General features: G+C 31.2%; 1 protein-coding gene across 1 annotated transcript in view; it reads right to left on the bottom strand.

The window, feature by feature from the left end:
• jp (junctophilin) overlaps nucleotides 1-24,110 on the bottom strand; it is a 506,547-nt gene that overhangs the window by 82,443 nt on the left and 399,994 nt on the right. Inside the window, exon 7 of the mRNA XM_081743641.1 lies at nucleotides 20,886-21,733. Within this exon, the coding sequence (XP_081599767.1) occupies nucleotides 20,886-21,733 (848 nt within the window). The remainder of the gene's footprint in view (nucleotides 1-20,885; nucleotides 21,734-24,110) is intronic.

Here is a 24,110-nt window from a genome sequence, read left to right on the forward strand (position 1 = left end):
AAATTTATATATTTTTAAATGATGTCTGCTTATATGAAAAGAGTCATATCTACTGTACATCATGCAATTTTTGCTTCAATTCAATGGTTGTGACATACTATGAAACGAAAGAAGAACAGGTTATTTTAGATCTCAAAGTTTCACGAGTTAAAAAAGAATTAAAATGTATAAACAACAAGAAACCGAGATAAATTTCATTAGAATATTATAAAACGAAGTAAATCGATTTTTCTTTAAATATCAAAAATGGTTTATTCATTATTTGAAAGTGATGTTTTAAACAAATTCCAAATAAGCTTTTACTTATCGCTGCATGAGGCTAAATAGTAAAATAGAAGCAACATTACGTAATTTTTAACCTGATTGCAATAAATTGTAGAAAAAGGAGCGGTAAAACTTTTTTCTAATTCCGGTATATTCCCAGGTTGTAGGCTGTACTTCTTTCGCAAAATGAAATGCAAATAACTTTCATAATGTGCTAAAATATTGATCCTTTCACAAAACTACTAAAGTATTTGGTTTTGTTTTAGCAAAAAAGATAAACATTATTGACAAAACAGGTGGAGAAACAGAATTTTTTCTAAACAAAGTACTAAAATGTAAAAATAAGTTTTCGAATTTCTTATCGCAAAGAGCGAAACTTGCAAAAAGTTTCAGCTTAATTCCTACATATTTGCTTCACTACACGAAATGCTAATTTTTGCAGGTTCTAGTATCAGTGTAAGGAATTTTTGCAGGAAGTGCAAGGAAATGTTTAGAGAGTCTTACCAGGAAAATCAAGAGAAATCTAATGTGTACGTTTGGGAAGTATACAACATGGGTAAATTAAGCCTCAGTTGATGATTTTCATCCATTATTTTCTTCGATTAGTCTTTTTCACTTTCTTTTCTTTCCCCTCTTTCTTTCTTGTGATAATTTGTTTTGAATGTCACTAGTAGTTTTAGAAGCGATCATAATATTATTTATACTATGTTTTTCAAAGCAGACGCCTTTAAAAAATCAATTTGCATAAAAAAAAGCCACCTATACTATAAATCAAATGTTATATTTTTAAGGAATATACTGGATAAAAGTAGTGAACATTTACATTTTGTGAAATTTAGCAGCAAAAATTGCACGATCAGATCCATGAATCTTCTCATATCTATGAATGATAATTATTTTTACTATATGTCGCAAGCAACTATCGATGTTGCGAGGCTTCTCTTTTGGTACAACCCACAGCTTTCCTGAGGTACAGTATGTATTTTAAATACTCCGTAAAATAATAATATATAATGTTTATTCTGTCCTAATCGACGTAAAACCACCTAAGTAACTACTATATGCAGAAAATAAAATTTTAAAATGATGAAGCTGATTAACACATAGATCGAAAAGAGAGAAAATAAAACTTTTGTAGAGAAAAAAAAACAATTGAATAAAAATTAAGATTAAGCTGTTTCGAATGCTCATATAAAAAGTATACAAAAATATAACTGAATAATTCAACAATCATAACATATTTAAGACAACAATTCCTTGTAAACTTTAATAAATAAAGACAGAAAACACACAGCTTTAAAAGAAATTCAGAAGCAAGCAACGTAGATGCGGGTTTTCATTGTTTTGGTGGCGTATATATATATATATATATATTATAAAAGTAAAAGCAAACGGGAAAATGCATTATTTACAGTCAAAGAAATAATTTCAGCAAATAAATAAATAAACAAATATATAAATAGAACAGAACGATATAATATTGACAGAATGTTCCTATTCGTATAGACATATACATGGCAAGCACATAGTTTCCACTGATATTCATTATAACTGTACATTTTACACCAGACAGAAACTTTTATTGTATTTCTGAACACAATACTTGCATAAACAAATGAATCCCGAAGCGGTAATGTAAAATAAATTACCAATAAATAGTAAAATTATAATTGCACACAATAATGGAAAAAAAAAACCATAAGGATACTTTCGCTAAATACTTCGTCAGTAGAAGGAGAAAGTAGTGAGATAATAAAAATTAAAGATTATAAAGGTCACTGAGAAGCGTTCCGATGGAGGTCATGCTGGAATGCAGGGTCACTTGATAATCATCACATTCTGAGAGTCAGGCACGTATATAGGAATTTATTTTGGAAGGGGTCCAAAATTTTTGGAGACGTTCAAATTCAACGTAAGAATAATTTATATTAAAAGTTGTAAAATCATCCCTAAAATTATACTAAATTTACAGAAAAGTCGGGGTTTTGAGGGAGTCTGGACTCCCAGGACCCACACTTTGCTTAAGTTCCTACTCGGAGTAGAAAATTTGGTGAAGGAAGTTAAAATTAATGGGCAGGTAGTGTTGATTTCAAAATATTTCTTCCGGGAGAACTTTCAAAAGCAGGGGGCGAAAGATGTCCTGCGAAAACACTGGTAACCTAGGTGGAATACGATCGGAGAAATGCCTCGATAGGGAATGTTCTCCTCCAATCCATTCTGAAGACGGGAGAACCGGTAAGAGTACAGAAGAGAAAAGGAATAATGAATGAAGACAAAAGTTTATATACCTATAACATAGAAAATAAGATTTGAAAAATATAAGTTAAAATAGAGGAATTAATAGAGAACATAAATTGTGAAGAACAATAAAAACAATGATTGAAATAATGGGAGGTAATAAAGAATAAGAAATTTGTGTGAAACAAGTGAGTTTCGTTTTACAGCGGGGTGCGGTGGCTCAGTGGTAGAGCGTTCATGGGGTCCTGGGTTCAAACCCTGCTCCGGCCAAGTGAACTTTGTGGTGGACAAACACTGTGTGCGTGGGTTTCCTCGGGGTTCTCCCGTTTCCTCACACATTCTTCATTCATTTTTCATCATCACCGTCTCCTTTAGCCTAGCCGGCATAACCGTGGGACGTAAAACTAAAAAAAAATCATTTCATTTTCGTTTTACAGTGTGAAACCAAGGCAGACTTCAAAACAATGCAAATTCAAAACTCAAACTGGAAGTAGTACAGCTATAGCTTCTGGTTGGAATAAGGGGATAAGATCATAGAACTTGCTCCTCGGATGCTGAATCCATAACAAATCCTTATTCACTATACTTTACTGTGAAGATCAATATTCAAACTAGAAGTACTAGTAAATTTCTATAACTTCCGGTTTTAGTTGAGAGATACGAGTGAAGATGGTATATTTTATTTATACGTTGAATCGATTAAAAAAACAGCTTATCCCTATCTATTACCATATTTGTTCTATGGCTAACAACATTGAAACCGAAAATAATTAATTTCTATTACTTCCAGTTTGAAAAGAGAGACAATGCAGGAAATGGAACATATTCTTGGAACGTTGAATCGATTCCCGAAAACTATTCCAGAATCGATTCCAGAATCAATTCTGACTTTTATTTACTGTTTTTGCTTTATGGTGGTCAACGTTAAAACCGGAAATGGTTAATTTCTTCCACTTCTGGTTTGTTAAGAGGATTAACGGAGTGTATGAAATCTATTGCTAGGACGTTGAATCAATTCCAAGAAACTGGTTGTTGCTATCTCTTACTGCTCTTGGTCTACGAGATCAATATTGAAGCCGGAAGTTGTAGTAAATTCCTTCCACTTACTGTTTAAGTAGAGAATTAAATGTGAAGATATTCTGGATCGATTCCAACAAATTGCTTGACGCTGCCTGTTCCGGCTTTTGTTCTATGTCGATTAAGTTGAAACCGCAAATGGTTAATTTCTATCAATTTCGGTGCTAATAGAGGGTTAACGGATAAAATGAAAACTCCTTTTAGGGCATTAAAGCGATTCCTAAAAATACGTTACTTGATATCTCGGGCCATTTTTGCTCTGATACCTCTCAATAGATGGACATAATCGTTCTATAAGAGTTCCAATACATATGCATATACATCAAAATCCTTCCAAGTCCCTCAGAAAAAGAAGGAAAGATAGATTATTACCTTCTCCCTGGTCTTAACTGTCCACAATGCACTACCTCACTATACTTACTTCATTTATCATACACCTATTTCTATCCTTGACATTTCTTTTCTTTTCTTTAATTTCTCTTTTTTCTTTAACCCCTCACTATTATCAGACTTTCAAATATGCATAATACAGTATAGTTTGAAAGTCTAATAATAGCATAGCATAGTTTGAAAGTCTAGTAATAGTGAGCGGTTAAAGAACAAAGAAAGGGAAATTAAAGAAAATAAATGAAATTGGCAAGATAGAAGTAGGTGTATGATAAATTATGTAAGTATAATGAGGTAGGGATGTGGACAGTTGAGAACAGGAAGGAGAGGATGATAATCTATGTTTTCATCTTTTTTTCTGAGGGACATGAAAGGATTTTGATGATATTTATGCACAAGATGTGGTCAGATATAGTGTTGCAATGGTTGTGTTCTAGAACAGGTAGATGGAGAGTTTGGGCACTGCAATGGGATCAGTGGTGGTTGATGCGAATCGAAAGAGGAATTAGAGTTTTGCCAATTTAAAATATTGGGTAGTGTGTACATTTAAAGAGATAGGTAAGGTTGTAAGAGTCACAACTACGAGAATGGTGGAAAGCATATACAGTGATGCCTTGGAATCTCAATATGTTTCAGGAACCTTGTTTAGGTTCCAAGACAATTTTTTCCTTTTGAAATAATAGAAACTGACCAGAAACTGACTAGGATCCACGAATTCGAATTTTAAACTTACTCTAACGGTAAATTCAGTGGATTTTAAAGTAAAATATTAACAAACAATAATAATAATTGAATCAAATAGTAAATTAATAAAATTAAACTTTTAAAAATAGCAGCACAAATAACACGAGATTCTTTCACTACATCTTCCGCCAACAAACTGAACAACAAAGCGCATGGGTAGCTCTAGCGCTGGAGAAACAGGCGCACAAGCACACCCCAACAACGTACTGAGCATTGGTTTTCTAAAGTAGAGTTCGGATTCCGGGACAGAATTTACTTGCATTTTTCGTTCGGAATCAATTGTTCCAAGTCCAAGGTATGCAAGTTCCGAAGGTAATACTGTATTAACTTCGCAATGGAGTATAATTGCATGGGCGCATGGGGGGATATTCAAAATTAACAAAAAAATTGGCTACTTAAAATTAATCATCCCTTGAAAAATTAAAAAATTTTGACGTTTCGGAACTCTCAGCTGGTTCCTTCCTCAGTGGCAAGGTAAAAAGTTCGGTTTTAATCCTTTTTTACCTTGCCACTGAGGAAGGAACCAGCTGAGAGTTCCGAAACATCAAAATGTTTAAATTTTTCAAGGGAGGATTCATTAGTAAGTAGTCAATTTTTTGTTAATTTCGCAATGGAGTGTTGGAAAAACAAACAGGTATTAAATATAAAACAACTTTTACATCTAAATTTCTGAATTTCATCTACCAAAATAATAGTTACAGTTTTCCATTTTCACTTAATCCTGCATTCCAACATAGCACCCATCTGGAGGCTTCTCTGATACTTATTTCTATTCTTTACTTTTGCTTTTATATTTATCTATCTACATATATATATATATATATATATATATATATATATATATCGGGTGCTCTAAAAATCGCGTCCACGGACAACAGAGTGCTACTCTACAAGTCAAAACAAAGCAAAAATGCTATATAATGTTATACCCTTTAGCCGCTATAAGGAATAAAAAAATATTTCACAATGTGGCAACTTCGTAGGTTAACGTGGAACCATTAACATTGCTCTACAAAATTTATATCGATTGTTATGTTTATATTTGGTGGTAGTGTCAACGTCTATCGGCATTAACTGTCTAGAAAGAATTGATGTACTATTAGATGGATTGGAAAATCTACTCTATGGTTCTTTATCTGCAACGCTGCCACATAATGCAACTCAATCTCCAAACGTGCTCGTAAGGTATACAATTGTATATATTTTTCGATTTATTTTGACTTATAGAATAGCCCGTGGGCGTCATTTTCAGAACATCCGATATACATACGATGTATATCATACGTATGTATATTATATGTATATCGTATATACATATAATGTTCTATACAGATCGTCCATCGTCACTTTACTCACAAAAAGAGCAATTAAGTGAACTAAAATCTAAAAATCTCAGAAATTTCTCCTCATTGACACTAATATACGTAGAAACTCAAAAGCAGACGAAGACTTTTGATTCACATTCTACTTACTTTTATAAAATTCAGTTACATTTACGAAATTACTAATTACATCAACCTAAATTCTTTCTTTCCTTTTCTTAGTAAAAATAATGTCCTGTTAATGGATATTACGTTTCTTGTAAATAGATTAAATTATAATGAAATACAGCAAGAACTTTCATTTCTTCCCCGGTTACAACCCAAACTTTATATATGGCTTGTGTCCCAAATCCTATTCCCAACACCGTTCTTTCAGTTTAGAACCAGTTGATTCTTGTAAAAGAACTCCCTCATGGCTATGTGGATAACGTATACGCACTTTTGGCCTGAAAGACCTAGGTTCAGATCCCGGCGGGCGCTCATATGGTTCAAATCCTACGTTAAGCTGTAGGCCCATGTCTCATATAACCTTACTGCTGAACGGGACGCTAAATCTTGATATGTAAGTGTTTTCACTCTTATAGATATTATTTTTCTCAGCAGTGTAGCCGTGGAAGTGATGTTTTACTTGTGTTAAAAGAAATATAAGTTGTCAAGGGAGATTTGATTTAGAAATTGAGACCGAATGTGTTTAGATCGGAATGGAAATAATGAATGGAGATAACTTATTGATTTCATGTTGTTATTTTCATCCAACATATTCTCTTGGACTCTGTTATAAATTTTATGAATGATTAGAATTTTATTGCTTCCAAAGTGAATATTATTCACATACGTAATGAATAACAATGGACCCAAATTAGATTCTTGTGAGACACCAGAAGAAATACTATACACAGATGATTTACAACCCATATACCGAACCACAATTTTACGACCAAACAGATAAGAGGCAAACCAAATAGTAAAGACTTAGGAATATTAAAAAGACAAAGCTTTTGAGATGAACATGATGGGAAAATCTTATCAAATCTTAGCAAAATCAAAGTAGATAGTGTCTATTTGACCTTTATTAGAAACCATAGAAGTAACAAAAGTTAAAAATCTATTTAAACCCAATTCAATTGATTAATCCTTTATAAAGCCGTATTGTGACGTAGTGATTATTGGTGATTTTAACATATCTAAAGTTAACTGAATTAATATAAATTTTTCTGATGATATGAATTATTATTGAAATTCCAAAACAAGAATTTAATTCAAATTTTTGGATGACACAAAGTTAAATGTAGATTGTATGTTTATAGCCTCGAGTCATATTACAGTACGGTTTCAAGTCTTGATCTAATCCTACACAATACATACGTATCTAGTAAAAATGTTCTACCTATGGTCCCTCCCGATTAATATCATGATCCTATTGCTATCTCTGTTAAATGTACATCTAGAATACAAAAGACTTCGAGAGATCAAAGCTTCTTATAGCATAAAGGTGACTATCTTTCATTACATAAAGAAATACAAGGAGAGGCAATTTTGTTGAATAAAGATATTAATCTCGTTGTGCAAAAGGTTAATAACAATGTTACAGTTCATACGATTAATAAGAATGTTCCAATAGCAGTTAAAATAAATTCTAAATATCAAATATGATGTTCTGGTACTCTAATTAGATTACTTAACAAGAGAATGAATGATCATAAGAAATATAAAAGTATTCAATTGGCACATGATTATGATGTTTTTTTAGATGTCGTATAAATTTTAAAAAAGTAATTTCTTTTTTAAAAAAATAATTATTTCAGTTAAATTAAAAATAGTCTAAAATTAATCCTAAAAATTTACTAAGAATAAGTTAAAATAATATTAAGGAAAGGAAGAAGGCGGTGTTGGTTAACGATGAAATTGTACCTTACCCGCAACTATTAACCGAATTTATGGCTAAGCAGTTCGAAGCTGTTTATCATAAGAATGATTCAAATCAAAGTGATGATATGGTTAATCAGGTTTGTAGTGATGTATTATGTGTTACTATTGAACAGGTAGTTGAGGTTATAAAAGGTTTAAATATTAAAGCTTCTGTAGATATGGATTGTATAAGATTTTTACAGTTAAAGGCATCTCTGAATTAATTGCTCCAATTTTGACATCCTTCTTTAACTGAAGTTTAGCATCTCATATTTATTCAAGTGTGTGCAAAGTGGTAACTGTAACTCCAATTCCTAAAAGTGATTGAAAGACTACATATAACAGTTTATAGACCAGTGTTTCTTTACTTGACATTATACCTAAGTTTTTTGGTCAACTCATTTTTAAATACTTATACAACTCGGTTCATCATCTTATTGTCTCTGAAAAATAAGGCTTTGTAAAGGATAAATCAACTGAATTGAGTTTAAATAGATTTTTAACTTTTGTTACTTCTTTAGTTTATTAATAAAGGTCAAACGGACACTATCTACTTTGATTCCGCTAAGGCTTTTGATAACATTTCCCATCATGTTCATCTAAAAAAGTTTTGTCTTTTTAATATTCCTAAGTCTTTAATACTTTGGTTTGCCTCTTATCTCTTTGATCATAAAATTGTGGTTCGGTATATGGGTTGTAAATTATTTTTGTATAGTATTTCTTTTGGTATCCCACAAGGATATAATTTGGGTCCGTTGTTATTTATTATGTATGTGAATGATATTGGTAATTCTTTGAATTGTCCTTTTCTTTTATACGCTGATGGACTTAAGATTTTTTCTAATAGTCAAAATTATCAGAATCATTTAATATACAAGCAGATACTAACTTAATCTTTGAATGGTCTGAAAACAATTTATTATCTCTGAATATGAATAAAACTAAAACAGTGTTATATTCGAGTAGAACGAATGTATTAGCTTATCAGTACAAAATAAATGATCATAAAATTGAAGTGGTTTCAACTACCAAAGATATTGGTATTGTTATGGATAATAAATTACTGTTTAATGAACATGTTGATAATATTTTGTCAAGACCAGAAGGAACTTGGGTCTTATCAAATGGATTGCAAGAGACTAAAGATCTTTTAACCTGTAAAGTTCTATATTGTGCTTGTGTTAGATCCCACTTGAAATATGCTGCTTTGATATGAAATAGAAATTTGATCTCGATCTCTCAAGCTATTGAAGCTATTTAGATTTTGGTTTTGGATTGGCTTCGATCTAAATTTAAATTTAATACCTTAACAAATGATTCTACTTTTTTGAAAGTTAATTTACTATCACTCGTTGAATGAAGAAATTTACAGCAGATCAAATTTATTCACAGCAAAATTCATAGTAAGATTGATCTAATCGATTTTTTGTACATCAGAGCTTCATCTTAAAACCCTAGAAATTTTCGTCTTTTTTCCTGTAACTATAATTTGGTTGGTAGTCCAATATACAAAAGTATTTAAACGGTTAACAAGAAACCTTTAATACTTAATATTTTTAATAATCAATTTCTTCAAATTAAAAACCAATATTTCACGAGTATTACTAATGAATAAGTCATTTTCAGGGCGATTCTATATACACGTAGTACAGTGAAGTCTCGTTAATTCGAACTTGGATAATTCGAAATATTGGATAATTCGAACAGAAGTCCATTCCCCTTGAAAACTGTATTGAAAACAATAGTAAAAAATCATGGATAAATCGAACTTTTGAACCTATGTTTTGGATAATTCGAAGTAAATACAGTTGAAAATTTTTAATTTTGGACAGATTTGAACAGAGAAATACAGTTTTAACGTATTTTCAGTTATCCAGATGCAGCCACAGGAAAGAATAATACAAAGGATAAATAGAAAATCTATGTAATGATAAAGATGAAGGTGAGTTGGGGAAGAAGTAAAGATTGAGAACGTGTGCCAATCTCATCTTGTTTCAGAATTGGTTGAAAATTTAAGATGAATTATTAATAAAGTCAACCAAATGTTATTAATATCGTATTCCACGCAATACATGAAATTCAAGATTTATTGACCGTAAAAAACAATCAAATTTAAGCAAATGAGGTTTACGACTTCTTAAAAGTGAGAACAGAATATTCAAATTGTTACTGGTGTTTAATTGTTTGGGCTATTCAATGTATGTTGTAGTGTTGTATGTAAATATATTTTCCATTGTACACGTAGTTTGAATTATGTGGAATCAATGTCGTTTGTTAGTATGCCTTATCGATCACGCAAATAATAAGCTGCTTTAATGGTAAAGTCTACACCATATGAATATGTTTTTGATGCACAATACTTTGGTTTGTTTGTTGTTATATATGTGAAAATGAATGTTGTTGGATAATTCGAATTTTGGATAATTCGAAATTTTTTCGTGTCCCCTTGGACTTCGAATTAAAAGAGTCCACTGTATATTGTGTTGTCAATTTCTACGTAAAGTTTTTGTTTTACTAATTATTATTTTACAATTTTTTCATGTTTCTTATGTTTGTAGAATATAACTTCCATTACTTTTTCTAGTCGTATATATTTTTACTATTATAATGTTATCAGTTGAAGGTTTTAACTGTATCTTCTTTTCCTCAATAATGAGTAAAAGAAAAAAAAAATGTTATTAAAAACAACTTTTGTAATTTAAATCAGTATGTCAAAGTATAATGTATTTTTTCTTCCTTCTTTCTGGATAATTGTAGCAAGCACAGTATATTGTATTGTTAAAATTAACATGGCTTTTTCGTTTTATAAATTAATACTTTAAGTTGTTTCTTGCATATGTCTAAATTTTGTGTAATATACTTTTCATGGCTTGTTTATTTATGTATTTTTCCTTTTATGTGACCAAATTAAGGCTTTGGCTGTGGTGACACTTTCATCAATAAATAAATAAATTATTATTATCTATTTGCTTATTTTCTTTCGTTTTACCCAACTTCCTTTCCTTACAATGTCCTCATTTTCATGACCGCTTTTCCACTTTGCTGTTCATATCTTGTTACTTCGACATTATTCACTAATCACATTAAGGCTCCACTATGCTAATTTTCTGCGGGTCGTCCTTCTCTCCCTCTCGACATTGTTCTCTGTTGATACCTATTAACACTTTGAACTGTTATACATGTTCTTTCTTCGTAACACTCTAGCACTATATTCAAGATGGCTGATTCTACATATGATCATATTCTGTTTATTCAGTACTTTTTTATTTAACTACTTTTTTACATTCTGATGACAAGACTTCAGTCTTGAAAATTAAATGCCTTTGTTCAGTGTGTTTCTGTTCAAAACTATCATATCTATCTTATACTGATATGTAGATATACATAAACAGATACGGATACACGTCACAGGTTATAATTAATATATTTTTTCAACTGTCATAATACACTGCTTTGCTCTCATACGTTATTTGAGCACAATTTACACTATTAATTTATTATCAATCATACCAGTAATAAGTTTCAAAATCACTTTTAAAGAATAAACACTTATTAAGAAACAAACCTCGTAGTTTTTAATTTTTCATATGGATATTATTGGCTGGAGTATATCATGTACAGAAGTGGCATTTGACTAAAATTTCGTTATTATTGCAATCAACGTAATTTGCACACAATGCTGGACAATGGGTAACCATTTTGAGAAATTAAAAATCAAATAAAATTAAAATATATGTATTGGAAAGCTGTTCCACTGTAACTTTTGAAGCAATATAAAATTAAAAATCACAGTATATGAATCTGATTGATTGGCTGGTATTTACGTCCTGTATCAGTAGCGAGGATATATAAGATGAGACCTACAGTTAAAGTGAAATCTGAACGATTGTAGTGCACTCGATGTTTTCCTATCGGGAATTAAAACTGGGACTTTGTGTATCAAAAGTACGCACAGTGACGTTAGACCAGTGAGGAGGGCTAATATTTGACCTTATTTACATAAAAAATAAATACTTTCTCTTGTTCTATATATTGTTACAATACATTTGCTATTTAGGAATCAATACACCTATGTACTAGCAATACTACAGTCAGGACTATATCATGTAATAACGAACGACAATCATTCCTATGCACCGATCTATCTTCATTACATTTCACCACTATAGTTTGGAGATTAAAAGAAAGTAACACCAGTTTATGATCCAATTTTATCGAGACAAACTATTCAAAACACAGATTTTAAAGAATTCTGTCTATTAAGAAATAAATCATTATTAATATTATATTTTGTCTTAGCTAGTAATCTGAAATACTTCGTAGTTTGAAACTTATTGTACTCAAGATCTTAAATTTACATGAAATGTTACCATTAAGTAAAAAAAAAATATATATATATATATATATATATATTACGGTAAATGTATGGTATTTGTTTCAAACATCATAATAACAGTACCTATTATCTGACCAGGATATTAGTGCGGATTTTGGTGGAGGGCGCTGCTGTTGTGCTTTACATCAGTTTCATGGCAAGCGCGGTGGTACAGGGGAGCGGACAGTGTCACTCTGCAGTGTATCCAAAAGTTTTTAAAAGTTGCACTTTAGATGTTATACGTAACCTAATCTGTTTGCGCTTAATAAAGAACGCCATGTGTTATATAGTTGTTATTGAGTGCAGGAATGGTGAACCATTCCTGCAGTAATGCATATGTATTGTGTATAAAGACATATGCATGAAAATTAGCAGTTTAAAAACAACATAGCTTAGTTGACAATTTAGTGAGTTTCTACGGTGTATTAAGGAGATTGTATTAAAAATTAATTACGTTTTATTTGATTTCATTATAAAACAGGAGCAGCCTGTAAAACTCAGGGATGACGATGTCAACGACAAGAAGATGAATATAGGTTTGATAGCTTAGAGACTTGCGCAATACCTTGTAACTAAGTTTAAATCAAGTTAAGGTTAAGGCTCACGATGCTTGTGTTTAAGTATATGTTTATCGGCTGACAAATAAATAATATTGAGTTTTGGCTAGAGAAGAATTCCGGTATGTTTCCACTCGAAAACTGTGGAAGTCCTCTCCATTAGTCTATTGGCTAGCTCATGTGTCTTTGCTGTGCGTGGTTCTGGGTTCGATTTCCAGTGAGAGCCCAAAAATTAATTTTATAATCCTTCACTTTCACTATTATCGAAATCCAGCCCTTCGATAAATTTGTAATAGAAGTATTGATAAAACATCAGCGTATGGTTAATGTAAGCTTAAGTACCATTGTTTTAGTATATAATAAGTTCACAACTTTTATTTATGAGGATAGAAATTCCCCTTGAACTTCCTCTGAATTTCTCTCAGATTCTAGCTCTCAGATGACAAAGAATTAATTCTACTAACTGTATTCACATACAATATAATTTTGAAACTTGGGAGCCTAGTGTTATCTTTGTGTCTGTAATACATAATCATTTGTCGATTGACTTCAGAGGACTGAGTTTAGCTTGTAAACACAAGTTGCCTATAGGTCAAACATATCAGATGTACGGTCTTGTTTAATAAAACCCGGCCTTCCCTCCTCACCTTTATCTGAAAAGCCCTGTATTGTTATGAAATTCAAAGACAAGGGCGATCGTCTTTAACTAATTATATTTTTATTTCAAGTCTAACTAGTAAGTATTAAAATTGCTATGTGTGGTTGCGAGAGGTTGGGTGGCGCATTTTTTTTTTTTTTTTTTTTTTTTTAAATACTGAACTTAGGTGCCTAATATTGGCACTTATCTTCTTCATGAAGTGATGTAAGAAGCGGCCGCGTAATTTCCGGCCAACTATTTCATCACCGGTATTTTTTAGCAACGAGATAACAGTGGAAGACAAACTTCGTTCTTCTTAAACTTGATACTTTGAAAAACTTATGCAAGTAGTTTTGTTATTCAAATACATATTCACTCTAATCAGTTTCAGAAGCAGCATTAATCTTATAATAACGTAATAGCTGTAAGAATTACCCTGAAATATATATTTTGCATGTTTTCTTTTTTTAAATACGTAATTCAGTTTTCTTCTCTGAATTTCATTGGTTATAAGGAACCTTCAATTGTCAGAAACCCCACTTTAAACTTTAATCGCTCCCCCTCAGAACCCACTGCAACATTGGCTATATTTCTTTAAATAAAGTTTTCAAAATGTGTCAGAAATACTGAAATTTCTTTATTACCAAACTATGTTAATGACAGGCTAGACATCAGAGATAATTATCTTTACCATCTCAATGAGGGGCGGATCCAAGACTTTCTGAAGAGGTTAGGAGTGTGGCGGTGAAAATTATCAATTTCTCACCGGACTTTGCAGCACATTCGAATATGATCTCAATGTAAAAGAATTTTGTCAGTCAAGACTGCTTAGACAATCGATCGGAGTTCACATGGTCTGACTTGGTCACAATTTAGAAAACATCTTGTCCCAAAACTACACAGTAGAACTGGCTTTAAACAATGGAAGCGCAGTTTCCAAATGTATAACTTTGATTCACAAAGATGAATTTCAAGCTTTTGTTAAGAGGAGAAGTAGAAATTCCTTATACTCGAATGCTACGAGGGTTTTAGTGTTTCTTTGTACAACACTGAGGTTAGTTTATTCGCAAGTTATTGCCAAATTAATATGAAGGATGTATTTACTATTTTTTGGGCCACTTAAAATGTTCTGGAAATAACTTCCATAACTTTTGAGACTGTGTTTGTCTTAACTTGAACATATGCGTGAAATGGTATATTACGAACAGAACAAAAAGAACTGTGATAAATTAATTACAAGTAATCCGGTTAGAAACATTGGTGCTTGCGTTTTAGTTACAAAATCGGTCGCCCGCACTCGTTCGCTGGTCAGGTAATACAAGATAAGTACCGATAAACATAATTCTCAAAGGCAAGTACACAAATTAGTTAGTTTACAAAAATTTCTATCAGGGATGAATATAATTATCTCATTACACGTAATTAATCTCTACAAGTAGTATTTGTATTAAAACATGACAGAAATGAATAAATATAATAATGAAAATAGAATTTTCCTCAAGTCGAACACAAAATTCCTGCTTTGTTTAAGTATAAATTTAGATGATTACCTACTAAAGATCAGGCTTCCCTCTACGTCTTATAGATCATTAATCAAATTGATAAAACTTTGTATGTTTTCAATGTGTACAGAAAATATTAACTTAAAAGATACATATTTCATCGTAGACTGTATAAAATCAAATAAATAGAAAAAGAATTAGGTATATCGGTCTCCGCTGCCATTTTAATTTAACAGTATAAATGAAAAAAAGAGCTAAGTATATCGATCCCCATTATCATTTTATCGTAGCAGTATAAATGCAGAAAAAGAAAGAAAGAAATGTATATGTTGGTTCCCACTACCATTCTATCATAGCGGTATAAATCCAGGGAAAACGTAAGAGCTAGGTATATCGATCCGCACTACACTCGTGGCAATATAAATCCAGAAAAGGAAAGAAAGAACAAGGTATACTGATCCTCATTACCATTTCAAAAAAAAAAAAAAAAAAAAAAAAAAAAAAATCATCACCACCAATATTATCATTCTTCCTGGAAGAACTTACTTCTGACATTTAGTACCAAATCGTTCTCTTCTTCAGTTTCCACAACTGTTAGACTTCTAGGTGTGCTTGGTGCTGTGTTTCTTGCTATTGACGCTAAATGTGTATCATCTTGTAATCTTCGTTCTTCTGTATCGAATGTTTGTTGTTTGTTCTTTTACTATTGTACGGAAAATCGGAGACGGGCTTTATTTTATCGAAAACAATTTTGTTTCAGTTGCACATTTGTAATTGTTTTCACATTACTGTTAATCCTTTTTACGAAATTTGAATTCTTTCTGTAATTTTGGCACAATAGTTTGTTTTAAATCAAACTCAGACTAAAAACTCAAAATCTTAAACTATGTACTTAAGAGCACAGTTTAGTGACTATAAACTCAGACAAATTTTAAAATAATCAGTTTCATGTCATGGAATCTCCGAAACAGAAACATTCACTACTTTTAACTGTACAGTTCTTACGTCTTACTTTGTTTCGATTTTAAGTCGTTTAAGGTCTTCGGAGTTTCCCTTTGAATAGTATTTTGCTACAGTAAATGCTTGTCTATTAGTGTGAAGTAGGTGTTCTTTATTTTTGATGCTCCTTCAAATTGTTTTTAAATTCTATATCCTATACCTATTTTAGACAAAAGATCTAGCTGCCCTCTTAGACAGTGGTTTATTGTTACTCTAATGTCTAGAATAGTGTGATTGTAGCATACATGATGAAGTGTTAATACCACAAACTATTCAAATGTGGTTTTAGAAACATGTTCCAGAGTTCATATATCGAATGAATGGCTAATTGATAGCTACGACCTCAACCTCCTGGATCATGTTCAGTGGTCCAGATTGAACCAAAATTCTGTTGTAATGACATTCAACATTGTTTTGCTTCACTGATACTGCCTTCAACGATCACTGGCAGAGATTTCGCTTGATATGTGTGTTGCCATTGATGAGTGGTCACTGGTGCCATAGGTGAGCTGCATAAAGTAAATACTTCCTAATAAAAACTCCTTACTTCTTATGAATTATACTGAGCCTGACAAATATACGTTATCTTTAGTTTTCTTGCTTCTAATACTCATCGATGTTAATATCAGTACTTTTGTCTACGCTATGTATATTGCACTCCCCATAAAATGTTATATATTCTGTACCCCATTTACTCGAGAAGTCTTGCTTGCAATATACCTAACTTAAAACTATGTATCACTTTCATTTACTTTAATTTATATTTTAAATACATGTTTTCATTTAATAATCTGCCTTTCATTACACAATTATTTCTTTTTAATTTAACGTTTAAAAATTCAAATTTTACACTAGAAATTGGATCAACATGCATAAGTATGAAAATGCTAAATGTAACATGTAATTCATTTCTTCCTTATGAATCATTAAACTGGAAATATTTGAATTAATACTGTAATCTTATTTTATCACAGTTAATTTTCTTTCATCACGTAATTAATACTCTAGAATATTTTCTACAACAATGATACAGTATAGTTTACCATAAATATATACTATATGCATACTTTTGTTACATTAATACTTGAAAGATCTTTTTACACCTATTTTATATTCTTAGTATCATTACATTAAAAATACAATGTACATTTTTTCAATGGCCTTTGTAGTGTGCGTTTCGTTTTCTTTCATTTAACTTGACTCTGTGTCATTCTTTATCACATGAAAATATCTAAGAAAGTTTTAAATAAATATATGCATTCTTTTGTATGAATTTAGATCACTTGTCTCAGTAGTTTTAACATTACTTCACAAAACTAGAATTATTGTTTAAAACGTATTATGTTCTTATCGAGGTATAGTTACAGCAATATAATTCTTAAAAGTAAAATAATAAATCCACTTTTCATTCTCGTCAAAGAATAAAATTATATTTCCCAGTCTGCAGAAAATATAAAGAAAAGTTTCCTATTGTGATAAAAATGTCTAATACGTAAGAAAATACTAACAGAGAAACAGTAAAATACATTGAAAAATATAATCTGTTTTTTCTGCATTATCTTCTGAACTCTTTTCAACATTAAAATCTTTGATCATTATAGCTCTTTGTATCAAAGAGTTAAATAACAAAATAAAGATACAAATATAAGATATAAATAGTCGAAAACTAAGTATTCAAAGTGCTTTTAGTGCATAGATGACAGAAAGAAGTTAAATATCAAAATATTCAAAAGTACATCTCTTCTTTAATGCAAATGGTAAATAAAATACATCATTACGGAAAAATACTTTTCTAATGATATTATGCAGCATTACAAAGTTAGAAAACAGTCCTTTCATGAAATTATTACTTTTATTTCTAAAACTTACTTAAGGCATGGGCTATTCAAGTGTTTCATATATTGTAGAGTGGAAAGAAATTCACGAAATAACTACGTTATAAATTTTCAATTTAACAAAAACTGAAGTCTTACGTTGTATTTAATGTAAACTTGAGATCATTTTATCAAACATTTTTGTGCAATTAATTCGATCTTACTTTCTTTCTTATTTTTTTCTTAAAGGAAAATTTATCTCTGACATATCCTTTATTGTTAAATAAATGACTTATTTTTGTTTTCTGACTAGTTCCAGCTTTTAAAAGAAGTGAATCAATGTTGAACAAAAATGTACTTCGTATAAAATTTAAAGAAGTCATATTGTAGCTGACAGATTATCAATCAAGAAGAAGAAGAAGAATTGAATAATTTAGTTTATTTCTATAAATAAAGTTTATAATTCCTTCGTCATGATAACTTGCTTATAAAATCATATATGTTCTTGGCTTTTTATCGCGAGAAATTTTTCATTTATATTGCTGCAATGTTTTAAACCAATTACAATTCTTTCTATTCTGATTTTTGATGTTTTGCATAAGTTAATTTGTAAAAACATAAAAAAAAGCATCATTACTAAAGTACATCTCTCTATGGATATCTGAGAAAATGTGTTATTATCCAATCACTTACCAGAAATAAAATATATATATATATATATATATATATATATATATAAAGAGGTGTTGAGATTTTGTTATAAAGTAACTTACAGTTTTCGACTTTACTTTAATACGAAAAAGATAAGTTAAAATTAAGATGGATTACAGATTAACGAAATAAGCAAAGCCACTAAATACAATTTTGGTTAGAATTCCTATATGCGAATGTGTTCTTATTTTCGGAAGTTTACATTATGTTAATTTCCTTCTGTACGGTAATCATTTCGCTACTATACGTTTTATATTCTTCAAAGATGAAGTTCCGATAAATATAATATTAACTTCATTTCGTAAGAAAATGACAAAAGAAATACATTAAATCCATATAATGTTATATCCAACAAAGGATTATTAGAACGTTAAATTCCTTAAATATTGATAAATTCTCTAAATATATTCCATAGAAGGTATCAACAAGTACAGGTCCTGAATATTATCACTTGTATAAGTATCTTGGTTTGTTCTACTTCTAAAACGGTACGAAATGAATCCGGTGTATGAATATGTACGAAATGAATATCGTGACGGGGTACAATTGTAAATTTAGTTTAAACATAAAAGAATCTGAAGCCAGATCCCAGATCAAGAAGTACGGAAAATGAGGTAGTATATTCTATCACTGTAGATGCTTCAATCAGGATAGAATCATTCATAGCGAACTCATAACTACTCTCCTGGGTGATTTATAACCAGACAGTGTCTATTTACTGGTGAAACGCACGCAATAAAATAAATGTGGATTTAATATTGGAACAAACCATTAACTTTATTTTTTCCTAAGTAATATATCACTTATGATATGATACTCTTCAGTTTATGAAAGGATGTAATAATGTTCTTTATACGAATACTGTAATTTCAAAATTGATTTTAATAAGTTTGACATTTTCTGTATGATGGATTGAAATCAAAATGTCGGCAAAAGTACAGTATGGAAAAAAAAATAATAGAGCATAAAATTTAAATAAATAAATCAGTTCGATGAAGCACTCTATTTTTATCCGTTTATTTTTTCTTTTCCGTTGTCATTAGACTAAACTTAAAAGTAGGGAATGTATTTTTGTAAGCAACCAATGGAAGATTAAATAATAATAATAATAATAATAATAATAATAATAATAATAATAATAATAATAATAATAATAATAATAATAATACTTTTTTTCTACATAAACTTTCGTATTAATGCTACGTATTCTTGTAGTTCAGTAAAATAAGGTAAGAAATGTTTTTCTTTCAAATACTAATTAAAAGGTGCATAGGTTTATATCTGACTATCCTAAGGTATACAGTGCAGTTTATGCTATGAAATGTTTAAAGACTTGTTTGTAAAGAAATAGATACGTTAATATAATCGCCGCATAATGCTGTCAAACCTGACATTTGGTCCCTTTCTTTGTATTCAATGTAATTCATATACAATAATATCTTTCTTATTTTTTACCGACAGTCATAATAACTAAATTTTTGTAAACTGGAATTTTCAGTACTATAATAATCAGAATAAAGAGTTGCTTCCTATACATCAATAGCTACTTATTTCAATTTGGCATCTTGTTTCTTTGACTAATACTCTATTTGCATTGGCACCTGCCTTGTCCTGCAAAACAAAACTACATCACAGAAACACTACAGTCCGTAACTGACAAAGAAGTGCGTGGCTTCTTCTTCTAAGGTTTTCCTTACTCAGTATCGATTATGGATTTACATTTACATTACAAAACAAAAATTAATAATTAACCATTAGTTTCGTTTCGGAACGCATAGCGAATTTCTTTTCCTTTCCATTAGAATTAACATCTTACAGCTAAGTAGTTAATTAAATATTATTACCTTTACGCCATCAGTATCTTACAAAACGATATTTCTTTCAACAATCTATATAGGCATTTTTTATTTTATTTTCACTTATGGGAACACACGGTAACAGTAACAGACGACAATAAACATACACCTATACATTCATATTATAACATACAAAGACATCCATATATGCAACGCCATGTTTGCTGCAATGAAACAATTTAAATAAAGGGGGAAAAACTAATCACTTTTGAAAAGCAGCAAGCATTTGAGGTGTATTTATAAAATAACACACACCCACACACGCACACACTAACAATATAAGCATGCAAATACACTTAAAAGAAGAGAAAAATTCAATATTCTCAAGCGGATTTAAATATATCATTCTAAACAACTTGAGAAACTTCAAAGGATAATTTTAAGATTCTTCAAAACTACGACAGACGTCTCTCGTTATCAGGATAATCTACGAAAAGGCATAGTTAGTAACAGCGATCATACTGTTAGTCTCAGGGAAAGCTGTTTGAACGTACCTTTGGTGGAGCCTCCCGTCTCTTCCCTGGGTTGATGTACAGAGACTCAGTTCGCTTAGGAGCTCCAGGTGAAGGGAGGATATCCTGCCCTAAGCCCTTCTGTCGGATAATCACCTCCTCAAACGGAGAAGCAGGAACTGTATATCCACCTGTGTCTCCCACCACAGATCCATTTCCCGTAGGCACAGCTGACGGTTCATTGACCGCTGGAGTGGTTCCTCTTTTTCTTAATCCTGGTAGTTCTTCCGGCTCTGTCGAGAACCCTGGGGTTCGTTGCCTTGACGCTGCTCGAGACATTGTGGGGTTTTCAGAAGGTTGCCGAGACAATCTAGCTGCGCGTGAATATCTGTCCATTGAGCTCTCTCTACTTGGTGGTCGCTGATAATGATCGAAATGGTCACTCATTGCTTGCTGGAAACTATAGCCAGGATGTTCACTAGTGTTTATTTTGGAACCTCGCCGAAGCGCTGGTGCTGGAGTAGTACCTCTTTGAGGTGGTTCAGATTCAGGGGCAGCTGAACGCTCACGGAAGCTTTGAGAGGGCACTGTGGGCAGTCTATTTGGTATATCTGGCCCAATCTTGTTCATATAAGGCTGTGACACAGGCTCAGAATTGGTAACAATTTGAGGAATAGAGGGTGGCGGGGCCGCTGTATTATCAGGGGGAGCGGGTTGTGGGGGCTCAACCTTATTAGGTGTGAGTTCTGATTCTTGTTTTGCTGGGGGCACATACATTGATTTCGAGCGGTTGTTCGGTGATGATTCATCACGTGGTTTTATGGGACCCAATTTAGAGATATCCGTCACTCCTCCTCTTGCGGCAAGTTGCGCTCTTAGCGTTTCTATTCCTGCAAAAGTAAAGCAAATATTTTTAAATTGTTAATTTACGCAAAAGTGTCAGTGAAATCTTATAAGTGATTATAGGTAAGTAATATATTACATCAATTAGTTGAAAAGAATACAATTTGTTAAAATAATTAATCATAAATTGAAATAGTTCACTAGTTCAATAATACAACTATAGTTTATGAACTCTCTCTCTCTCTCTCTCTCTCTATATATATATATATATATATATATATATATATATATATATATATATATATATATATATGTGTGTGGTGCTAGATTTTTCATCATTCCCATTTCCTGTGTGAATCATTGTACCATTGAAATAATTTAGGGAAGAAGTCAAACTCCGTGTTTGTAATTTATTTCTAATGTTTCTGAAAATCCTAAGCAATTTATTTTATAAGAAATCATGTTTACTTTTTCTGTTCAACTTAAACCTAAAACTTAGTGAAAATAAGGAAAAATGTATATACATTAATGTAAACAGCGTAAAAAATGACGAATATATAGATGTATATATGAATGTGTTTGAGTGTTCATGCATCGGCTATTCTTCTCAACAAGTCCTCAAAGAGCTTGAAGCTAATTAGATGAAAATTTGCAAGAATTACTTCTGTATCTATTTCTTCATATATGTAAATTAAGTATTATTAATGTAAACTTTTCTGATATGAATTGCAACGTTCACATGATGGTATAGTATAAGTGACAATTTTTAATCAAAATGTGATAATACACACTTACTAAGTCCGTAAGTTTACATTCTTTTGCAAAATAATATACTTTCACATTTCAAGAAAAAAAAGTGAGTTTTTCTTTATGCTTTTAATTTTTAAAATTCTCCGTCTTTTTCTGAATTCAAACTATATCCATCTTGTACATAATTGCCCTTATCTTTTTTTTTCTTCTCATTAAAGGCAGTGTATCGTTTTGAAAGAGAGTTCTACCTTCTTTGAATATGATGCCAATCATAAAAAGATTTTTCCAAGAACCTAAAATTAAATATAGGTCTATCTTTGTAAATTATTGAGGAGTCTTTTCAATTACTTATTTAATTTAAATTTTTCTCCCAATACCCGTTAAGTATAGCTATTCTATCTTATAGAACAATGTAAATCCGGTATTAAGCTATCATATGTAGGTGGAGGTAACTTCTGAAATATCTGACGAGGTAATTCCTTCTCCTGACCCTAAGTTTTTACAAGTGTTTATTGTAACCTTACATAATCGGATTACCAAATTTAGTTAAAAAGATATATTCAGAAAACTTATCACAAGTTTAAAAAATATTTTTACGTGAAATGTGTTTCTTATTGAAATGTTTTGATGACCTTATTGCAATGACAAATTAGTTTAACTTTAAAATTTAAAGTTGATTTTTATTTGACGTTTCTTGTGACATAAACATTTTCTATATCTATCCAGAAATTCGGAATAATTTATTTTTGAAAGCTCATTCTGCTAATAGAATGCTGACAGAATCTTCAAAATATTTACAGGGACTTTGCGAACATTGTTTTTGTTTCACATATTTTCGATGTCAAAAAGTTATTTTGGGAACACACAGCAGATGGAAAACACACGCACAAAACTTCACACGCACAGTTAACTTTGTAATATTAGGGTCAGGAGGTAAGGAAAACGGTGCGTAAACGTCATAAATTTTAATTGTTGTCTTCACAAAACAGGCAGGTAGACGGATTAAAATGGCGAAACGTGTAATTGTTTATTTCCGTTCAAAAGACAAAATGCTGAAAAACTTCTCTTACATATTTTGCAGGAGAAAAATTTTAAAAAATGAAATAAAAATGCCACCAAAAACACGGTGGTGGAAAGTATATTTTCTTCAAAGAGGAAAAAATAAGAACAAGGTACTTTTTTTTTCAGTGGACCTTAATCTGTATGTAAAAAACAGAGAGTCACACAATTAACACGTGAATCACTCGCGTGATCGTGCAACTGTCTCACCTTCGAACCTTGCTCACAACCTCCATACTGACCACCTAACGAGAACTGCCCAAATAGACCTAAAAGAAAAGTTGGAAAGTCAGCGGTCAGATTTCAGCTGGACGTCTTCTTATGCTTACAGGACAAAACCGGAGCCTGAAGAGTGAACTAAAGAATCAGCGCTGGATAATAAGTGAATTTCCTTCAAGATTATAAGTTAACCGAACTGGTAATCGGCAGATATATATTACTTAAGAGAAGACCTTAAGGGAAGTAGAATATAGGCAAGAAATAATTATTTCCGATACATATCTAAATAAAACTATGCTTTCTCATATCTATCCTATTCTATATTTGATTTAAAACTGTGCTAGAGATAAGAAATTATAAGAATATTATTTTTTACGAAAGAAAAAAATATGACTG

Source organism: Thermobia domestica, chromosome 2, assembly GCF_964235325.1.
Source record: "Thermobia domestica chromosome 2, izTheDome1.hap1.1, whole genome shotgun sequence".
Taxonomy (NCBI): Eukaryota; Metazoa; Arthropoda; class Insecta; order Zygentoma; family Lepismatidae; genus Thermobia; species Thermobia domestica.